Source organism: Ranitomeya variabilis, chromosome 3, assembly GCF_051348905.1.
Source record: "Ranitomeya variabilis isolate aRanVar5 chromosome 3, aRanVar5.hap1, whole genome shotgun sequence".
In the NCBI taxonomy this organism is placed as follows: Eukaryota; Metazoa; Chordata; class Amphibia; order Anura; family Dendrobatidae; genus Ranitomeya; species Ranitomeya variabilis.
Genome location: NC_135234.1, coordinates 453,776,237 through 453,797,808, shown reverse-complemented (window position 1 = coordinate 453,797,808; position 21,572 = coordinate 453,776,237). Strand labels below are relative to the sequence as shown.

The following is a 21,572-nucleotide window of genomic DNA, read 5'->3' as shown; positions in this document are numbered from 1 at the left end:
GGAGTCCTCCTCTGTCGCATCCAAGGGACATCCTCCGGACTGGAAGCCAACTGGATCTTCTCTTTGGGGGCCTCCTGTAGGGACTGCACCGTCCGGGCCAGGGCAGCAACGCTCTTGGTTAGCTCCTGCATCTGAAGACGGAGTCCTGCAGGGGAGTCGTCCTCGAAGCTCTGGGCGTCGGCCTCCGCAGCAACTGGGGTATCCGATGCCACCTCCTGGTGGTATGTGAGAGCGGGGCGCCTGGGTGGTATTGCGCGGCTGGGCTGTCGCTCCTGCAATGCCTGGATAGCTTTATCTTTAAACTGCGCAAAAGTCAAGTCTGGATTTTGCATGGCCAGGAAGTGCAATTGGCTCCGCTGGTGACTGCACAGGAGCCCCTCAATGAACCGCTCCTTCAGGATTTTATCCTCATCCTGCATGCTGCCGGGGTCACTCTGCTTAATGGCCCGCATCGCTTCCTGGAGATTAAGGGCATAGTCCCGTAAGCTATCCTGTGACCTTTGTTTGCATCCATAAAAAGTCAGTTTAATTTCTGTAGCAGTGCGAGTATCAAAGGTGGCTTTAAGCTTGGCAAAAATCTGTTGTGCAGTTCCTTTATCCTCAGCGGGCCAGGATTTCAATTCTCTCAGAGCCGCCCCAAAGAGTTGGCCGGTTATCATATGGACCTTCTGGGGCTCGGTTAGGGGATAGAACTCGAGCAGGCTGCAGAGCCCTTCTTTAAAGTCAGTGAACGTATGCGCCTCCCCAGAGTATCGTGGGAGCCAGGCCGCTCCGGGCAGGTAGGGCATGGAGAAGGGCATTATGGCTTTTGCATTAGCGGCAGTGTCCGACTGGCTGATGGGGGCAGCGGGTTCTGCGGCAGCCAGTGGTGGTATTAGGGCCACGGCTTCGCCCGCTGCGGGGACCGGAGCTGCGTCCGCGGCTGCGACCGCCACCTCCTCTCCTCCCGACTCGGACATGGCCGTCCCTTCCTCCCACTAACCTGCTGGAGGTCGGAGTTCCTCTTCCGGGATTGGCGTCTCACCGCGCTTTCCGTCCCGCGCTTCTTTTGGCTGATCCCGCCCACGTAGCTAAGGCTCCTCCCTCCGCGCGCGGCAATGGCGAATTTTGGCGGTAACTTTCCGCGGCAAGCAGTAGCACACAGTTCTCTCAATAAAGTACAGTCCAAGCACAACAAATCACAGTTCCAAGGCACACATGACCTGATTCCTCAGGCTTAAGTAGATCCTGTTCGTGACGCCAAGTTGGAGCGCCCCCACACCGCTGCAGGGGCCTAGGGGTACCCGGAGCCGGGCCTCTGAGTCTCAGTCCTGGGGTTGTCACGGTGGCTAGACCCGGTCCGTGGCCCTGTCTGTCAGTGGGGGACGTCCAGTAGAATAAGTGATGTTGTAACGGTGGTGTAGTTGTGGGGTGCAGGTCGCGGTAAATAACGAGGACACCAGATTGCAGTCTCTTTACCTCTTTACTGAAGATGTGGGAGACCTCAGTCCAGAGCGCTGTTAACTGGGTTTTCAGAGACCGGCCGGTCCAACGACACATCAGGAGCTCTCTTTACAGGTGGGAATCAGTATCTACCTTCTAGCGCTGTGTGTTGTAGTTCTTCCCTGCTGAGCTCCCGGGATAGTCCTCACAACTGTTTCTTTCTGTCTCTACTGTTCTTTTTCTGTCCCCCAGGTGATATGGTAGGACGCACCCGTATGACGGGGTAGGCCTGGAGTTCTTCCGGGACTCTAGAGTCGCCCCTCTCCCGCAGCTGCCTCCGTTGTCTGCTTAGGTGTTAAGTGAGACAGCCAACCTGTAGTTAGCTGTCCTGCCGTGGTTTGCAATGTACTTAAAGTCTCTTACTTGCTCGGCGTTCCGGCCACCGACTGTTGCGCCTCAGAAGGATGTTGCCTCGGTCTAACAGCAAGACCCCTTCTGGTATTTCTCCTTTTCTGTATTCCCGTTGTTTACTGGTTAGTTCTGCTCTGAGGAGTCTGCCAGGATCCCATCCCTGACAGGTCCTCTCACTAGCTCTTCCCAGCTACTTCTCCTTGTCTTCCTGTCCAACCCCCAGTTTTACCAGAGTTGTGAGGAGTGGCCTACTAGATAGGACCACCCCCCCTGGTGGCCGGAGTGTGAAGTGTGGTGTGAGTGTACCTGATCAGAGAAACTCCTTAGTGCAATCAGACGTACCATAGCTCCCCGTAGTGGCGGAGCCACAGTACTGCAACAACCAGGACTCTGGGGTGCTGCATTAATATTTGTGTTTATGTTGCGATTTTTTGGTGAATATCTTGTGAATGTCAAGTCTGAGAGACCTGATTTACCAATACAGGGCAGATTGGTCCAGCCTTAAATATTTGCTCTTGTTTTCAGTTTATTTGTCAAACATCTTGAACGGTAGGCCCGAGAGAACAGTAACCAGGTCTAAAACCTTCAGAAGAGTATGATTTATGTGCTGAATTTGGTGCAGATCAGTCTACTCGTGCATAAAGCAAATACATTCAAAACTATTTTATATATATATATATATATATTACATAATGTATACACTGAACAAAAATATGAACTCAACACTTTTGTTGTTGCTCCCATTTTTCATTAGCTGAACTCAAAGATCTAAGATTTTTTTTAAGTACACATGTACACAAAATATATTTTTCTCTCACGGCTTCGCTTCCTGGCTTCTACTAGGCATTCTATGAAGATCCCCACCCTGAAGTGCTAGAACGGATGGAGACCCAGACGGGCCTTCTGCCCGTTACCGAGATCTCAAAAATGTAACCGGTATACAGCTAGGATGTACTATAAATCCATGACTCCTTATGAAATTAGTTTGCGGAAATTCTTTCAAGCAGTTAAGCAGCTTGGGCTCCCAGCAGGGGTTCATCCTTCCAGAAAGGCCTTGGTATCAGCTAGGCTGCTAGGGGTGTGAGCTTTTTCACTTGGAGCTGTTGAAGCTGGATCACCTGCTAAGCCAGGTATCCTTTATCAGCATCACATTTTGAAGGAGGCCTATAATCTTGAACCAGATATGATACAGTCAATTGACATGCAATTATATCCCTTATATTCTTCAGAGGGCTATGTGGGGGCCATTATACTATTTGGAGGGCTATGTGGGGGCCATTTACTATATTGAGGGCTTTGTGGGGGCCTTATACTATGTTTATAGCTATGTTACTGCCATTGTACTGTTTGCAGGGCTATATGGGGCCCGTTATACTGTTTGCAAGTATGTATTGGGGGCCATTATACGGCTTGCAGAACTATGTGAGGAGGGCCATTATACTGTTTGCAAGGCTATGTCGGGGGCCATTATACTGTTTGAAGGGTTATTTAGGGAACATTATACTGTTTGGAGGGCTGTGTGGGGGCTATTATATTGTTTGGAGGGCTATGTGTGGGCCATTATACTGTATGTAAGCAACTATACAGTATGAAGATTTTGTGAGGTCCATAATACTGTGTAGAGGGCATCAGTAGCTGTTTGAAGGGCTAGTGGGGGCCATTATAATGTTTGCTTGTTATACAGTGGCCATCATACTGCGTGGAGGTGTGTGGGGTCCATTATAATATATAGAGGCCCATTATACCTTTTGGAGGGCTGTATAGCGATCATAGTTGGAACATCATACAGTGTTGGGCTGAGGGGAAGGGGTGTACAGTAGAGTCATCATACCGTGTGTGGAGGGTACTGTGGAAGAATTCACTCTGGGGGGTATCATACTGTGTTTTGGGTGAACTGTGGGGGTATCATACTGTGTTTTGGGTGAACACTATAGTTGGCATTACTCTTTATGCTGGAAATGAAAGGGAAATCCTGGGGCTTCAATATGAGGAAAATTACTTTGCAAGAGCAGCAAGGTTGTGAAATATGTTTTTCTGTGACTGACGAAAATTAAGGTTTCTCTTTGCGGGAGGGACCAAATATTACTTCTGCTATGGGGCCCCATGATTTTATGTACTCCCCTTTACCTGTTTGTGAGTATATGTGTATATAGTAATTGTATTTTTTTCATCCCTTATAGCACATCCTTTGGCACAACCTCAAGAACGTCCCACAGCTACCGTATCCCCTATAAGGACTCACAATTCACCATGTCGGCTCCCTGCTAGCCCACACAGGTCACAGACAACGGTTTCTCCACAACACATACCCCAGCAGCAGTCCTCCATACAGACTACTATTGCAGTACACTGTACTCGGCCAGTTATCCCGTTTACTTCAGCAGCAGCAGCCATCACGCCGCCAAATGTTACTGCAACCAGCATTTGTGCTGAAGCTTGTAATGGCCCAGTCAACTGTATGCCAACTGCCAGCCCCACAAACACCGGCTACAAGACAGAAGAGAGGAAGACTGAGAAAGTAAGTGCCTTTTGGGTGTAGGAACAGTAACACAGCCCCATTTTTTACAGACCTCTAATAGAGCTAGTATAGATGTGCATTAGTTCTTTTCTCTACTGTTACTCTAAATGCCTCCAATTGCAACCAGAATAACGTACAGTTCATTTTTGGACAGACTTGTATAGAATCGTGAGAGAATAGTTCCATACATAGGGCTCTTTACAAAACTAAAATGCCATCATTGCCATACAGGCCCTGCCGGGTGCATGAGATTTTAAGGGAATAAAATCGTTCCATGTTTTGTACAATATTCCAACTTAAAGAGCAAATTATTGGAATGAAATTGCTTATAGACGAATGTTGTGTAGTTAGAGCTGTGAGTTTCCAGCTAGATGTCTATATGCTGTAATGAAAAAAAGAAAGCCTGTCTATAGCAAGTGTTTTCAGCCTTGGCTGATTTAATAGTTTAATATCAGTTCATCCTCTTTGGATAACTAATTCTTTACTTTTATTGAATTTTTTTCCATGCCACACTCTTACCATTGATTTGTTCTTGACTTGTGCATTACTGTTTCTGTGCAGATGGAACATATCCTTACGTAGGTGGTTTATCTATAGAGCACAAATGGAGAATTAAGTGCAGGGTGAGAATAAACATAGGATCTAAAGGAATAGAAAATCCTTCTCATACAAATAAGATGTTATCGTGTTGAAGACATGGTGATTTATATAAATCTCTAGATGCACATATTTTTACATTTTTATATCCTGTTTCAAGGAAATTTGTAAAATCTGTTAGTTATGAGCAATATAGTTTGTGCTGTGCCATAATGTTTTGTGACACGAATGTGACACGCAGAGCACAGGGGACCCAGTATATCGGGCATGGGTCGGATCTTTCTGGTCTTGGGTGGTGGCAGCCATGCTCGGTGAAAAGAGCACATGAAACAAACCAAGAAAAATTTACTTGGGATCCTAGACACCAACAAGAACCAGTAAAACAAGGATCAAAAAACAAACCAAGAAAAATTTACTTGGGATCCTAGACACCAACAAGAACCAGAAAAACAAGGATCAAAAAACAAACCAAGAAAAATTTACTTGGGATCCTAGACACCAACAAGAACCAGAAAAACAAGGATCAAAAAACAAACCAAGAAAAATTTACTTGGGATCCTAGACACCAACAAGAACCAGAAAAACAAGGATCAAAAAACAAACCAAGAAAAATTTACTTGGGATCCTAGACACCAACAAGAACCAGAAAAACATCTGGTTCTTGTTGAAAAGAGCACATGCTATGGATGTGCGGGGATGTGATTAACTGCTGAAGCTGGGGACTCTACGGTATATGAAATACATTATGGTGTATACATTTCTGAATCATCCTTCTTAAAGTAATACACACATTAAAAAAGCAAATAGCAAATCAAAATGCATAAAACAATGCAGATTTCTGCAGGAAACAATGCAAAACTTTAACTATTTAAAGAAATATATAAAACATACTTCACATTATTGTAATCCCCAACTTTGGGGTATTACACTAAGATCTGGTTCACATCATGTTTTTGCCACCTGTCATTGGGATTCTGGTCCTGTAAAAAAAATATTCCTGGGCTTAGATATTATTATAAATGTGCCCCTGCTGTGTGTTGTGTAATGGCCGTGCCTGACCATGCAAGAACATGGTCTGATCATACCAGAATACCAGAATTATTTGCGATCTCTTGCTGTAATGCCGGTATACTTTTCTGCTTCCTCCCCTCCCCAGGAGCTGTGGTATGATCAGACCATGTCCCTGTACGGTCAGACACAGCCATTACACAGTACATAGCAGGGGCACATTTATAAGATTATCCCAGCACAGGAACATTTTATTTAACACATCCAACTATGGAAATTATTATTATTCAAAGATCTATTGATTAAAATGGGCCATTTTCACACAATCAGAGTTTTTAGATTGAGCAATGAAGCAGAGATGAAAAATTAACCCTGCCCACACCAGGCTGTGTATGGACATAGTCCATAGACAGTGAGCTGCCTGTCACAGGAGGGGTCATTGCCAAACAGGAGAGCTGCTGGGTCACAGCAATGATAAGCTCCTGGTGCTAAAAAATCATTGTAAATGAACACAGCCTTGGGACTTGATAAGAGAGGCATCACTGAAATCTGTGTCAAATGGGGGTTTCGTATTACAGTCCGAATTCAACTTACCCCGGGGGGGGGGGGGGATAGGCACAGGTGCAGGAGTTGTCACAGGGGTTGTTCGGTGGTCCAGGCTGGTGTGGTGGCCTCTGGGAAATCCCATCCCAGGCTGGTGCGGCAGCTGTGCTCTGTGCTGCGGTGGCAGCGCTCTGTGCTGCGGCAGCGGTGCTCTTTACTGGGGCTGCATCGGTGCTCTGTGCTGGGGCAGCAGCACTCTGTGCTGCGGTGGCGGTGCTCTGTGCTGGGGCTGCAGCGGTGCTCTGCGCTGCTGGGGCGGCAGCGGTGCTTTGTGCTGCGGTGGCGGCGCTCTGTGCTGTGTCGGCGGTGCTCTGCCGGCATTTTGTCAAAGCCTGGAGGCTCCCGCAGCTCCATTGCTACAATGCGGCACCGAGATCTCAATCTGAGCATGTGCCGCCCCCAGCGGCCATTTTCCTGGGTGCCACCACATTGCAGCAATGGAGCTGCGGGGGCCTCCGAGTTTTGACAAAATGCCGGCAGAGCCCCCCAGCAGCACAGAGCGCCGCCGCCCCATCACAGAGCGCCGCTGCCACCCCAACACAGAGCACTGCTGCTGTGACAACACAGAGCACCGCCGCAGCACAGAGCACCGCTGCCGCAGCATTTGTAAGTATATTCCGACTATAAGACGCACCACAATTTTCTCCCAAAATTTTTGAGGAAAAAAGTGTGTCATATAGTCCGAAAAATACGGTAGATTGACTTATTATTATTATTGACTATTCAAAAATTGTGAGGTTCTGTTTGTAGACTGACTTTTCCCATGATATTCCAAAATGGCACATAGCATTTTCATGATATTTTAACATAGTGCCATGAAATCTATGTATATAATCACCAGTTGGGACTTCCGGCAGCTGTCCCCGAACCCCACAAGGCACCGCGGCAGTGTCACGAACTGCGCCTGCACAAGTGACCTTTACGTCATCGCTATTCCTGCACATGTGCATTAACAACCACAACTGCGTGCTCTGCCCGTGCATGCGCGGTAATGACGCTTCTGTTACTGGGCCTGTGTGGGGAATAGCGGTGACGTCTATGTTTTACTTGTGCAGCCGCAGTAACAGCCTTACGGCCACGAACTGTGCCTGTGCAAGTGACAGATATACTGTACGTCACCGCTATTCCCAGTAACAGCCATAACTGCGTGGTGTACCCACGCATGCTTACTTATGATTTTTGATTACCTCACGCAGCACAAACTTTTCCACAGTAAGCATACACAAATGTTAATTTCACCGCACCCCCGATGCGATAGCCTACTTCTGGTAATAGATAAGAGCTGGTAATGTGTTTGCGACAGGAGCCATACGTGTTTTTCTAAGTGTCCATCTGTGCATGTTAATCTTGGATTCCCAATTCCCAAATGACCTGCCTTTCAAACCTTAAGTTACAAGCTCTCTGTCTTCAACTTTCAGAATCAGTCAGAATCTGTTATCTCCCACCTGACCCTGTTTGCTATAAATTTGCAGCAAGAAGCAGCTGGATCATTGTGTTTAATGTTCATTTTATACATTATTGGTTTTACATTTTGATGAGTTTTTACTGCAGGAAAACACGGTATCACTTTGCTTTCTCTTAGCTGACATGTTTATGAATTAGGGAATGAGACCTTTCTGAACGACACAGAAGTTCATTCCATCTTCTATATGTAAAGCTTTTACTAGAAATTACTGAAGTTTTCATATATAAGGAGATAAAACACCAGTCCATAAATTGTTTGGCCCATACATCAGTTGAGAATAGTTTGGCATGCAAAGGCAGGAAACTAAGAAGAACACCAAGACCTCCTTAAAAAAAAATGTAACCTTGAACTACGTTCAAGACATTGAAGTATCTGGCAATCCTGAGGTATGATCCATCATTTATTTTTTCTGTGTTCTCTTCTTTTGCAGAGAATGTATGTGACATTGGCCTGTAAGAACATAGCCAGGTGTATATATGGTTCTAAATACCTGTAGAACATGAGCACACAAGTCCATCGGGTGATACTTTTTTGGGTACAAGGAAAGTAAAAGGAAGGTGCTCACCTGAGCATGTTTTTATTTCAACATTAGACTAGTGTCTTTCAAGTGAAAAAAACAATTTTATATCCAGGACGCCAGAGAGAAATGCATGAAAAAATGGAATCGGTCGCCGGATTCCTCATTTTACCTCACGTTTCATCCGTTTCTCGCTGGAACCGTTTGGGTGCGTTTTTTCGCCAGACAGAAAAAACGTTCCTATGTACATTTTCTCCGGCAAAAAACGGATGAAACGTGAGGCCATCCGTCGCAATCCGGCGCTAATACAAGTCTATGAGAAAAAAACGGACCCGGCGGCAACTTTTGCCGGATCCGTTTTTTTTTTAATTTGCCGGAGAGTGCCTGACAGCAAAAACCTGATGTGCGTAAGTAGCCTTACAATGCACACTGACAGTGCGCTTTCTTGCTAACTTGTTACTTATCAAAGTCACAGGGAGCACATTGTCACTATGCATGTTGCACCGTGAAAAGAATCTACTGAGCATACGTCAAAATTGACAACCAAAGCTTGCTCAGTAGAGCAGGGACTAACCCAGCCTCTGAAATGGATGTCATTGATGACACTTAATTTTAGGGATTCTCAAACAAAGCATCATCAAAGAAGAAGTAGTACAAAAAAAAAAAAAAATGCAGATGGAGTAGTGAGGAAGTATAGGAAGTTTTTAATTAAAGTATTTTAGAAAAGAGAATAGATTGTGACATTAAATAGACATTTAGGAGAAAAATACATTTTATCTTCAGATCACCCCCTCAATGGAAAAGAAAAACGCATGAAAAGAATCATTCAGTTTGAAGACTAATCACTGTTAGGTGTCGAGTTCCCACCCCTGCACAGGGGGAATCTTAATTCATGTCCTCTGCAATCTCCCATTTTTCCCTAGCTGCAGAGGAGCCTGCTCAGCGGAGACGTCGGTCCCAGCATCTTGCCCAGACTAATGCTGTGCGTCTGGTTACCACTGTTGTTCCTGGTTCTGCTATTATAACCAACAGTGGTCAGCGGTGAGCAGATGTTCCTGGGACTAAGTCCTGCTTTTTCTCAACTGAGCATGCCCATGGGACAACCTCCATTAGAGGTCGGGGGTCACATGCCCAGGTCCTGATGCGGCCCTGATTGGAGCACAGGTAAGGTCCCAGAAGGACGCTGCTATAAAAGGTTTGCATGGCCGCTCGGCGATGCGCTAGTATAAATCTAAAATTGTGTATGTGTGGATGTGTGTATGCAATCTGGTGAAAGCTCCCAATGATCCCCTTCCCTAGTGTTGTTGTATGTGGTTGGATGATTGGAGCTGACTAGTGCCAGTATGTGCCATCCTGCACAAGGCACGATAATACTGTGTCATCTCAGCAGCATCTGCCAGTATGGCGCTGTGTGAAACTAGTGCGCTTTCCAGGCCCTAGTTAGGATGGTTAGTGGCATCTGCCAGAGCGGCGCTGCACGCACATTGTGGGGTAAATCTTTATTTATTTTTTTCCCTGGCACCGCAGTTGCAGCACCGAACGCTAGTGGGTCTAGAGGGACTCTAACCCCGTGTCCTTGGGGCAGGGTCCTGTGACCAAAACACTAGTGTTCACTCTGCGGTATTGCGGCCCTGTGACGCAACAGGGTTCGCCTCCTACATACCGGGTGAAGTTAACCCGTGTGTGTTCACATTATACCGCCATATAGTCTGCCATTACCGAGCAGCAGGTGTCATCTCTGCACGTGCACCATATTTCTTCCTTTATATTAGTTGGTGCGTTCCGCCAGCCCTAACAATTACTGATTTTCCTTGAGTAACTTTACTATTTATTATCATTCATTTTGTCACGCACGGATGTTATCAGGCAACCAGCAAACACTGCATTTCCTATTCCTTTGCACTAGTTTTATAAATGGATATTCACCATACACTTAAGGTACCGTCACACTCAGCAACTTTGCAACGAGAACGACAACGATCCGTGACGTTGCAGCGTCCTGGATAGCGATCTCGTTGTGTTTGACACGTAGCAGCGATCTGGATCCCGCTGTGATATCGCTGGTCGGAGCTAGAAGTCCAGAACTTTATTTGGTCATCAGGTCGGCGTGTATCGTCGTGTTTGAAATCAAAAGCAACGATGTCAGCAATAATAATGAATGATAAGTGAGTCGCCGTTACGTCACTGGATCGCTCCTGCATCGTTCTGGAGCTGCTGTGTCTGACATCTCTACAGCGACCTAAACAGCGACGCTGCAGCGATCGGCTCGTTGTCTATATCGCTGCAGCGACGCTGAATGTGACGGTACCTTTACTGGAATATTTACCATGTAAATGGATTATAGTCTCAAAACAATCCAAGTTAACCCTGTCAGATCCACAGCTAAATAATTACTGCTGTCAGTCTGTAGGTCTTCAAGGCCACTGATGATTTATTTGCTTTGTCTGTTCGTGTTTACGCTAAATAAATAGATAGTTGACATTGCTGTAGGGGTAAATTACAATCCAGCCTTGGCTGCACTGATGTCTTGCATTATCTTGTGGTCATACTTTGTATACTGTAATGGAATTGTAATGCGTTTCTGCGCTGGCTGTCAGAAGGACCTGCAACATGTTGTGTGCATAGGCAATTATTGACCTCTGTGTCTGCTGAACCGGAGCAGCTGAAATCTGTATTCTGAATGGTGTTGTCAATACCTCCCTTTATTTGTGTAATATAAAGCAATGGAACAGATTTATTGTGATGGTTAAAATGGAAATGTAAACTTACAAAGTGAAGCGTACAGACCAAGCCTAAACCATCTTCTATAGTGATTTGCTGAGGAAAAAGGACATGTCCCCATAAGCATCTATGACACGGACAGCTTTCCCTAATCAGGACTTGTACAGGTGCTTCTCACAAAATTAGAATATCATCAAAGAGTTAATTTATTTCAGTTCATCAGTACAAAAAGTAAAACTCATATATTATATAAAGTCATTACAAACAGAGTGATCTATTTCAAGTGTTAATTTCTGGTAATGTTGATGATTATGGCTTACAGCCAAAGAAAACCCAAAAGTCATTATCGCAGTAAATTAGAATACTTTATAACACCAGCTTGAAAAATTATTTTAAAATCCATAATGTTGGCCTACTGAAATGTATGTTCAGCAAATGCACTCAATACTTGGTCGTCGCTCCTTTTGCATCAATTACTGCATCAATGCGGCGTGGCATGGAGGTGATCAGCCTGTGGCACTGCTGAAGTCTTATGGAAGCCCAGGTTGCTTTAATAGCAGCCTTCAGCTCGTCTGCATTGTTGGGTCTGGTGTCTCTCATCTTCCTCTTGACAATGCCCCATAGATTCTCTATGGATTTAAGGTCAGGTGAGTTTGCTGGCCAATCAAGCACAGTGATACTGTTGTTTTTAAACCAGGTATTGGTACTTTTGGCAGTGTGGACAGGTGCCAAATCGTCCTGGAGAATGAAATTTCCATCTTAAAAAAGCTTGTCGGCAGAGGGAAGCATGAAGTTTTCTAAAATTTCCTGGTAGATGGCTGGGCTGACTTTAGTCTTGATAAAACACTGTGGACCTACACCATCAGATGACATGGCTCCCCAAACCATCACTGATTGTGGAAACTTCACACTAGACCTCAAGCGGCTTGGATTGTGTGCCTCTCCACTCTTCCTCCAGACTCTGGGACCTTGATTTTCAAATGAAATGCTAAATTTCCTTTCATCTGTAAACAACACCTTGGACCACTGAGCAACAGTCCAGTTCTTTTTCTCCTTGGCCCAGGTAAGACGCTTCTGGTGTTGTCTATTGGTCATGAGTGGTTTGACACAAGGAATGCGACACTTGTAGACCATATCCTGGATACATCTGTGTGGGGTGGCTCTTGAAGCAATGACTCCTGCAGCAGTCCACTCCTTGTGAATCTCCCCCAAATTTTTGAATGGCCTTTTCTTTTTCTACCACACTTTTTCCTTCCACTCAGCTATCCATTAATATGCTTGGATACAGCACTCTGTGAACAGCAAGCTTCTTTAGCAATGACCTTTTGTGGCTTACATATGTCAAGTCAGCAGTGTTTCCCATGATTGTGGAGCCTACTGAAACAAACTGAGGAACCTTTTTAAACGCTTAGGAAGCCTTTGCAGGTGTTTTTTGTTAATTATTCTAATTTACTGAGATAATGACTTTTGGGTTTTCATTGGCAGTAAGCCATAATCATCAACATTAACAGAAATAAACACTTGAAATAGATCACTCTGTTTGTAATGACTCTATATAATATATGAGTTTCACTTTTTATATTGAAGAACTAAAATAAATTAACTTTTTGATGATATTCTAATTTTGTGAGAAGCACCTGTATATTATTATACTATTGCAGGAAAAAAAGTGGCCCAGGCTCCAAGTCTCATTGCTAAAGTTGGAACATAAAAGCAGTGATTTGACACTTGCTTTAAATTTTGTCAGTGCTTGTATTGGTATAAGGAACCCAGTAAGTTTAATGACTAGGCACACTGTCACATCGGATAACGCTATTTTCCTGCTGATATGGGTTTAATCTGTTTGAAAGCATTTGAAAACCGGGCCGTGGAGTCAAAGTTGGTATACATTTTGTTGGACTTGGAGTCTGTATAAAATGGACTGACTCCAATAATATATAATAAATTGGTACAGTAGTACAATGCAGGATGTGCTATAAATGTTTTCATATCACAGTAATTTGGGAAAGTTATGAAATGTCCTATAAATGTCTGTTCTGTTCCTGATCTAAAAATCTCTGCTTTTAGTGGAGATGAATCTGTGCTGCACTTTATGTACATGCTCAGTAGTGAGGCAGTGCTGTGGGGGTGGAGTTGTGGAGTCAGAGTCAGTCGAAGTCGGTGGTTTGGCTATCCAACTCCACAGCCCTGTTTAAACAGTGTCCAGCCAACAAACTGAAAGTGAGGATCCCAATAGTAAATTTGTTCTTCTCGGGAGTCATTGGCTTTCAGTCATACAGACGTGGCGGAATGGCTTCAGTCACTGCTCACAGCACTGTGAGCGATGGATGTAAGCACACACTTTGCCCGAGTGACGATTCCCGGAAGGAATTGTTAGGAGTCGAGTTCCCACCGCTGCACAGGGGGAATCTCGAACCATGTCCGCTGCGGTCTCCCATTCTCCTCCAGCCGCAGTGGAGCCTGTTCAGTGGAGACGTCGGTCCCGGCGTCTGGCTCAAGCTGATACTGTGCACTTGGTTACTGCTGCCTTTCCAGGCTCTGCCTTTGTAGCCAGTGCTGATCAGCAGTGAGTAGGCATTTCAGGGACTAAGTCCTGCTTTTCCCATACTGAGCATGCCCACGGGACAACCTCCCATTGGAGGTTGGGGGTCACACGCTCAGGTCAGGTAGCAGCTCCTATTGGACCATTAGGAAGGTCCTTGAAAGCTAAAGCTATAAAAGGTTTGCATGGCCGTGCGGCCATGCGCTAGCATAAACTTGATAACGTGTGTGTGTAGATGACTGTCTGTCGGTGGATGAAAGCTCCTTAATCATTCCCATTCCTAGTGATGATGATGACTGCTCGCAAATGGTGGAAGCTACCTAGCACCCGTCAGTGCTACCTACACACTTAGCACACGTTTCTGCGTCTATTCGCCAGTGCCCGCCTGTACGGCACCGTGCGCAATCAGTGCGCTTTCCTGACAGCCTGTCAGTTTAGGGTGGTAACTCCAGCTTGGACTCAGCATCTGACTCAGGGCGTCCTCAGGCGCGGGCTCAAAAGCCACCAAGGGTCAGAGCGAGTGCACGGTGGACCCCGGACTGCGAACGCACTTTATATTCTCTAGTATTAATTATTTGGTGCGTTCCGCCAGTCCTAACAGGAATAAAGTTAATTTTCACCATAGTGCTGTACTTTCACTATGCTGGCCGTGCACCTTTCTAATGCTTCTATATTTGTAGATTAACCCTATATTTGCAGGTTGATTGTGTTATCCAACATAACAGGTTCCCTTTAAGACCGTTATAAACATTAAACTAAAGTTGGCTGAACCCATGAATATCTACAGGATCGGATGACAGTCTGTTAGGTATGAGGGTCTTCCAAATCTTTCGGGAAAGATTATGTCAGTGGAGAAAAGCATTCGGCTGGTTGGTCTACCAACGACTGATGATATTGTTCTCTCTGGAAATAAGCAGCGGAGGCGGCTCTCTTGTAGAGAGCACAGGAATGCTTGGTTGAGCCAGCGATTACTATGTCAGGGGTAGTTGGGAGAGATAGTTGCCGGCCAAAACAATCACTCAGCGAGAGTTAGCTAATATGTATGGGTGCCTTTAGAGTTAATTGTAAATTGTGTGTGTCATCATTACGTCTGTTTTTATCATCAGTGTGTCATCACTGTCCGGTTTTAACATCAGTGTGTCATCGGTGCTTTTCACGGATAGATAAATAAATGTAAAGCTTCTCTTAACCCTTGCAATGTTATACATGGATTGTACATAGCTGCCATCAGTGTACTTTATATATTTTTCACAGACCCCTAGACTTGTATTCGCCTTTTCATCCGTGCTGCCTGAAGAAAATGGACATGTGCATAGCACCCTACATTGTAATGGGTATCCGTGAAAAAAACGGATACAACATGTACGTGCAGCACAAAAATCTGAATGAGGCCTAAAACTGCTTTGGTGCTGTGGCTAGGTCATAGAAAGCTGAATAAATGATACCTTGATAGCAGCGATATGATGTCTTATTCCAGAGCAATCCCACGATTGTCTTATATGTAAATGATCTGTTCCAGGCTATGGGCCGGACACAGATCTGCATGAGAATCCACCCTAGGACTTATTATAAATAGAAGGGGAGTTACCAGTGTGATGTGTAATGGCCGCTGTCTGCTCTGCTGATCTCACTGCAGAGCTGTGTGTGATTATAGGCTGTGTGCACACGGTGTGTTTCTGATGTGCTTTTTCTGTGCGGAATTGGCCCAAAAAAGCTATGGAATTCTTATGCCAGCATAGTCAATGAGAATCCTGAAGTGTTGTGCACATGATCAGTATTTTTCCGTTCAGGATTTGCTGTATGTTTAAATCCAGAGCATGCCAATTCTTTGTGCGTTTGTGCCTGCGTTTTTTACCCATTGTATGCACAGGAAAACAAGGCATGCAAATACGCACCAAAAACACAGCAGATTTGCTGCCGAGAGATGCAGAAACCTTGCAGAAATTTCTGCAAGCAAATACTGAACATGCACACATACCCTAACTAACACATCTGCAGGTTCCTCTCAGCTTCAGCTTCCATCTCACAGGCATCTAGTGTTGCAATATTGTTGCAGTTCAGCAGAGTTATGAGAGCTGCAAAAAATTTGTTTGTAAGGAGACAAAGTTCAGTTCTACTGTTTTGTGTTAATTACATGTCTCACGCCAGTAATGCATATTTTCATTTATAATTAGAATCTCAGAGATCTGTGTGTGGCCCATAGATCTTAACAGTTTATTAAGTTCATTTACGTATAAGACAAATGTGGATTTCTCTGGAATAAGACTTAGGATTGCAGATATCAAGGTATCATTATATTCTGTTTCCTATGACCCACATGCCCATATAGACGGCTTAGGAGGGCTAAGATTCCCTTTTATTGTAACATTAGATGGTGGCCCGATTCTAACGCATCATGTATTCTAGAATATTTATGTCCACGTAGTATATTGTCCAGCCACGTAGTATATTGTCCAGCCACGTAGTATATTGCCCAGCCACGTAGTATATTGACCAGCCACGTAGTATATTGCCCAGTGACGTAGTATATTGCCCAGCCACGTAGTATATTGCCCAGCCACGTAGTATATTGCCCAGCCGCGTAGTATATTGCACAGCGACGTAGTATATTGCCCAGCGACGTAGTATATTGCCCAGCGGCGTAGTATATTGCCCAGCGACGTAGTATATTGCCCAGCGACGTAGTATATTGCCCAGTGATGTAGTATACAGCACAGAGCCACTTAGTATATTGCCCAGCCACGTAGTATATTGGGCAGTCACGTAGTATATTGCCCAGCCACGTATGTCACAGGTTTAAAAAATAAACATATACTCACCTTCCGCAGGCGCGTTGTAGTTCTGTTGCCTGTGTGGGGTGCAGGCGGCTGCTTCCGGTCCCAGGGTGTGATGACGTCACGGTCACGTGACCGTGACGTCATGGCAGGTCCTTTTCGTGCAGGACCTGTGATGACGTCACGGTCACATGACCGTGACGTCATGGCAGGTCCTTCTCCCAGACCATCCTTGCCACCGGAACGTGCCACTTGCATGGACCGGCCGGAGCATCGCGAAGAGCAGGAAAGGCGGCACAAGGCGAGTATCTAATGAATTTTTTTATTATTATTTTTAACATTAGATGTTTTTACTATTGACGCTGCATAGGCTGCGTCAATAGTAAAAACTTGGTCACACAGGGTTAATAGCGGCGGTAATGGAGTGCGTTACCTGCGGCATAACGCGGTCCGTTACCGCCGGCATTAATCCTGTGTGTACGGTGACCGGAGGGGTGTATGCGGGCGCCGGGCACTGAGTGCGGGGAGTAAGGAGCGGCCATTTTCTTCCTGACTGTGCGCGTCGCTGATTGGTCGTGGCAATGGTCGTGGGCGTTTTGCCAATCAGCGACTTGGATTTCCATAACAGACAGAGGCCGCGACCAATGAATATCCGTGACAGACAGACAGAAGGACAGACAGACGGAAGTGACCCTTAGACAGTTATATAGTAGATTATATTCACAAATGCTAAAAACTTCTACAACTGAAAAATAGTTCCATTCATCAAAATGTGGTTGTTTTGGCACCCAGCACGCCTGATACAGAGGAATAGGACTGTCACTGAAGTGTCTGCAACAAATCTGTCGGTTGTGAAGACTTTATAGAGGTGTGAAAACTGCAAGGTTTCAGGCTTTTTTAAGTTAGATTTAGTGACATGGAAAATTAGAAAATACGTCAATAGAAATAGAAAAAATAAATTTTAATGTATAAACTTGATTATAAATTTATTTTCCTTTCAAAAAAAGGAGACTCGGGCAGTCTCGATGTAGAGGTAATCCACATTTACATGCCATTTTCCACAAATCAGTGCGTTTTTTACATTGATTGTTAATTACAACATATTGCTAGGAATTCATTTCATATCCATACCAATTTTATTTAAAACTCCATGTACAGTTTTAGGCCATTGTGTAGCCACCTTTGGCTCCTGACGCAAGAATCTACGACTCAACGTAAATTAGAAATAAACTACACCAAATGTATTATCTAGGCTTTAGGCATACAATGTAGTGTAAGTGACTTTCACACTTTCTCATTCAGGTATTGTTGCAGAAAATACAGCAGTTATGTATGAATGGGCAGATATATGGACATACTGTCATTCATGTTCTGTATGTAGGAATACCCATTTCTGCAGGGCTGAAATTGACGAGGACTTCTAATTTATTCATAATATTTTATAATATAACTATGTCTTGTAAGTCCTACTTAATACATGTCTGATGTATCCATTAGAGCCTCTTACAGTTTGTCAGAGTGCTGCTTTTCTTATTTAGCAGCCAGTGACTCATGTCTCAATGATGTTGTCTTCTGGCTTCACCTGCTGCAAGCTTCACGTTTGATGGATGGTTGGTCTGACAGCTGCCACTACTGTCAAGCGCATCAAGTAGATTGCAGAGTTACTGTAGGTTAGAATAATGAGAATACTTTTTCATCTTCCACATGTAATAGAATGGTGCAGAATATGTTTTAGTACAGATGAGGCTGCCACGTGACCATGGGGATTACAGACTTAAGACCATGTAGTTTTTTTCTGCAGCCCAACATGATCATGGAAGGTTAGGATACAAATGGTAAATATAGTATGTTGGTGTGAAACAGACCAAAGGTGTTACTATTGGCACCTCTTTAGGAATACCCCAAAATAGGATGGTTTATAATGAAATTTCAGAAAATATTCATCTGCTTGACTACAGAAGCCATCATAGATTTACCTGCTGTAATGAATGCCGAAGGATCTATCACTTGAATTAAAGCTTACCTACACTTTTTTTTACGGACTACGTGACAGGGCCTGTAATAGCGTGCAAATCATTGAGGGTCTGGGTTCTGAAACCACCACCGAACGCTCAAACTATTTGTCAAACGTGCTGCTCATGAAGCAGGAGCTTCCTGCTCCTTTATAGGTACGGTTTATGGACTAACAAGGCCTGTCATATACTGGAAAATATATATTTTCTCTTTAAAGGGTTTATCCAGAAGTAATTTTTGTTTATTATGAGCCAAGAAACTAACAAGCAGGAAGTTGTTAGCAACTACTAGTGATGAGCGAATATACTCGTTACTTGAGATTTCTCGAGCATGCTCAGGGGTCCTCCGAGTATTTTTTAGTGCTCGGAAATTTAGTTTTTATTGTCGCAGCTGAATGATTTACATCTGTTTGTCATGTCGGATGCTGTTCAGACCAGGTCATCCAACAGACAGTGGTAATTCCGCTTTTGACCACTATTTGCTCATTGGCGTCTGCTAGATTTTATCTAGCTGTTCCGGGGTTAATTTACCTAATCCTCGGATTGGAAGCTGGGCCATTCCCATTGCCTTTAAATAGTTCTCCTGATCATTGGGCGTCGTCGATTATAGCTTCTGTCTTGTGCGTTGTTATCTCGGTCTGGAGTGGAGAGCTGGTTGTTGGAGATTCGTTGCTGGTGGTGTATTTTCCTCTGTCTTATTTACTCCTTCCTATATTAGTATTTATTTTGCCCTGCACATTTATAGTGTATTCCTGAGTGACTGCGGCGTGGTGTATATTTTCCTTTATCCTTGTCTGTGCTAACTGTGGGTATTGGAATATTACCTCTTCACTGGGTGGAGGGCGGAGGTATCAGCCTAGGGTTAAAACAGGAGACAGGGTGAGGTTCGAGGCCTGGACATGCACACCATCAGTGTAAACTCCAGGTAGAGGGTCAGTCAGGATTTCCCTAGTCTGAGGGAAACTGCAGGGGCCCGGGTTATTAGCTCTCGCTCACCTAGTCTCCCCGTGACACTGTTAGCCAGCATAAGTACATGTGGGGGTTGCCTGGTTGCTAGGGAATCTCCACATGTAATCAAGCTGGCTAACAGATGTAAATCATTCAGCTGCAGCAATAAAAACTAAATCTCCGAGCACTAAAAAATACTCTGAGGACACCCGAGCGTTCTCGGGAAATCTCGAGTAACGAGTATATTCGCTCATCACTAGCAACTACCTGAATATTTTATGTAATCCTGGCTCAGAGTGGTCATGACCGCTGCTCCTTCACGTCAACAAAGTAGCTTTTCCTCTTCTAGGTTGCTCTGTTGGCTGGGCATGACTGCTGACTTCATGCTAATTGACAACTGGCTCCCCGCAGTTATGCAGCAGGTAGCCAGCTGTCAATCAGCCTGACATCGTCAGTCACCACCCCGTCATCATAGAAGGGTGGAAGAGAAGCCACTGCTCTGTCGTCGTGATGTCAGAGGAAGCCGCTGAATTGTCAGCAGGAGCAATCCGAAAAGGCAGGTAGTTAACAACTACCTGTCTGTCTGTTCTTAGGCCCACAGTACAAAAATAATATAGTCCTGGATTACCCCTTTAAATATAGTTTGAACTCCACAGGCCTCAAGTCGTAAAAAAAATGTACTGTGGTTATGGTTGGCAATAATCTGCCTCATAAAAAGCAGAACCAAGTGTAGGATCTAATGAAGAAAGCAGACTACATTCCAGTCTTGAATGTAGGAATTGGAGTGTGGGGTTTGAATTTCTCTCAATGTTCTCATGGCTTTTCTCTGTGCTCACTGCACATTTGAAAGACATAATTAAGTTAATTGGATTCTAGAAATTGGCTGTAATATGCGCACTTTCATGTTTGCATGATATATGGATATTGAATTGTGGCGACTGAGAAAGATGTGTGTAAATACATGATACTTGCAGCAATGCAGAGTATGTCAGCACTGTGTAATAACAGAAATAGATTGGTGGCCAACTGGCAAGGCAGCAGAAATCTAATTCTATGTCTGGAACGTCACATTAAAAAATCCTTTCTGCAGAAAGACAACGCAGAAGACTGTTTTACCCAAACTACAATATTGTGAATAGTGAAAGAGTTGTCCTTAGCAGTTGAATATTTTAGATATTTTGTTAGAAAACGAAAGGTATAACGTAACTGGTTGGTATGACAGTGCCCAAAAATCACAGTTTTAGCCCCGTGGTCATCTCCATATTTGAAATACAGGTAGCGCTGATGGCCTGAAATTTAGGCTTCACACCCCTACAGGATAGAAAGCGGCAGAGCCTAATTTTTACAAAAGTGTGCAGATGCAGGAACTAACCTCACGTTGGAATCTGTTGATAGACAACCACTAACCCAACGAGCAATGACACCTACTGCTGCATATTACCGGCCTGGTGTTACCCTTACCAATTGGCAGAAGTTGCACCGCACAGACTTCCCGCTATATACTCTGTACATTCCACTAATACTAATGTCGAGGACTCTGCTCTATTGTAGCTGCATCATCATGTTTTTGGCTAAATATCTAGTTATTTTACTGAAGATGGCATTCAGCTGTTATTACGAAATGGTTCATTTTTATAGATGTCTATTAATACTTTCAATCTTAGACTATATTTAAGCTATAATTTTCTGTACACTTTCATTCCTGGAAAATGGTCTAGAATTAGAAATTACAAAAGAATAGTATAATTGCATGAATAGATGATTTTTAGCAGACTTTACTAAAATATAATTGCAGCTGAACTTTTCAAATGGAATAATAAAATTACATGAGTTGGTGTTTCCATTGACTAAAACAATGAAAATCCATTATTTTGAGAATAGTTGCTTTTTACAAACATTTCGTTTTACAACTTTTGTTTCCAGTAGATTTCCAACAGTGTTGGAAATGTATATATCCAGAAAAAAGGCAGCATTAAAGGTAATAGATTTAATAAAGGGACAAAACTCCAGTTTCCAACCCAGCATCTTCCATAT

General features: G+C 44.2%; 1 protein-coding gene across 3 annotated transcripts in view; it reads left to right on the top strand.

Moving 5' to 3' along the window:
* The window catches only part of SH3RF3 (SH3 domain containing ring finger 3), a 684,824-nt gene that overhangs the window by 624,571 nt on the left and 38,681 nt on the right, over positions 1-21,572 (top strand). For 2 of the 3 annotated variants that reach the window (XM_077296585.1, XM_077296584.1), the window contains one exon: positions 4,014-4,351. In XM_077296585.1, the coding sequence (XP_077152700.1) occupies positions 4,014-4,351 (338 nt within the window). Of the gene's footprint in view, positions 1-4,013; positions 4,352-4,912; positions 5,013-21,572 lie in introns of those variants that run through there. The other variant, XM_077296586.1, reaches the window with a different exon arrangement.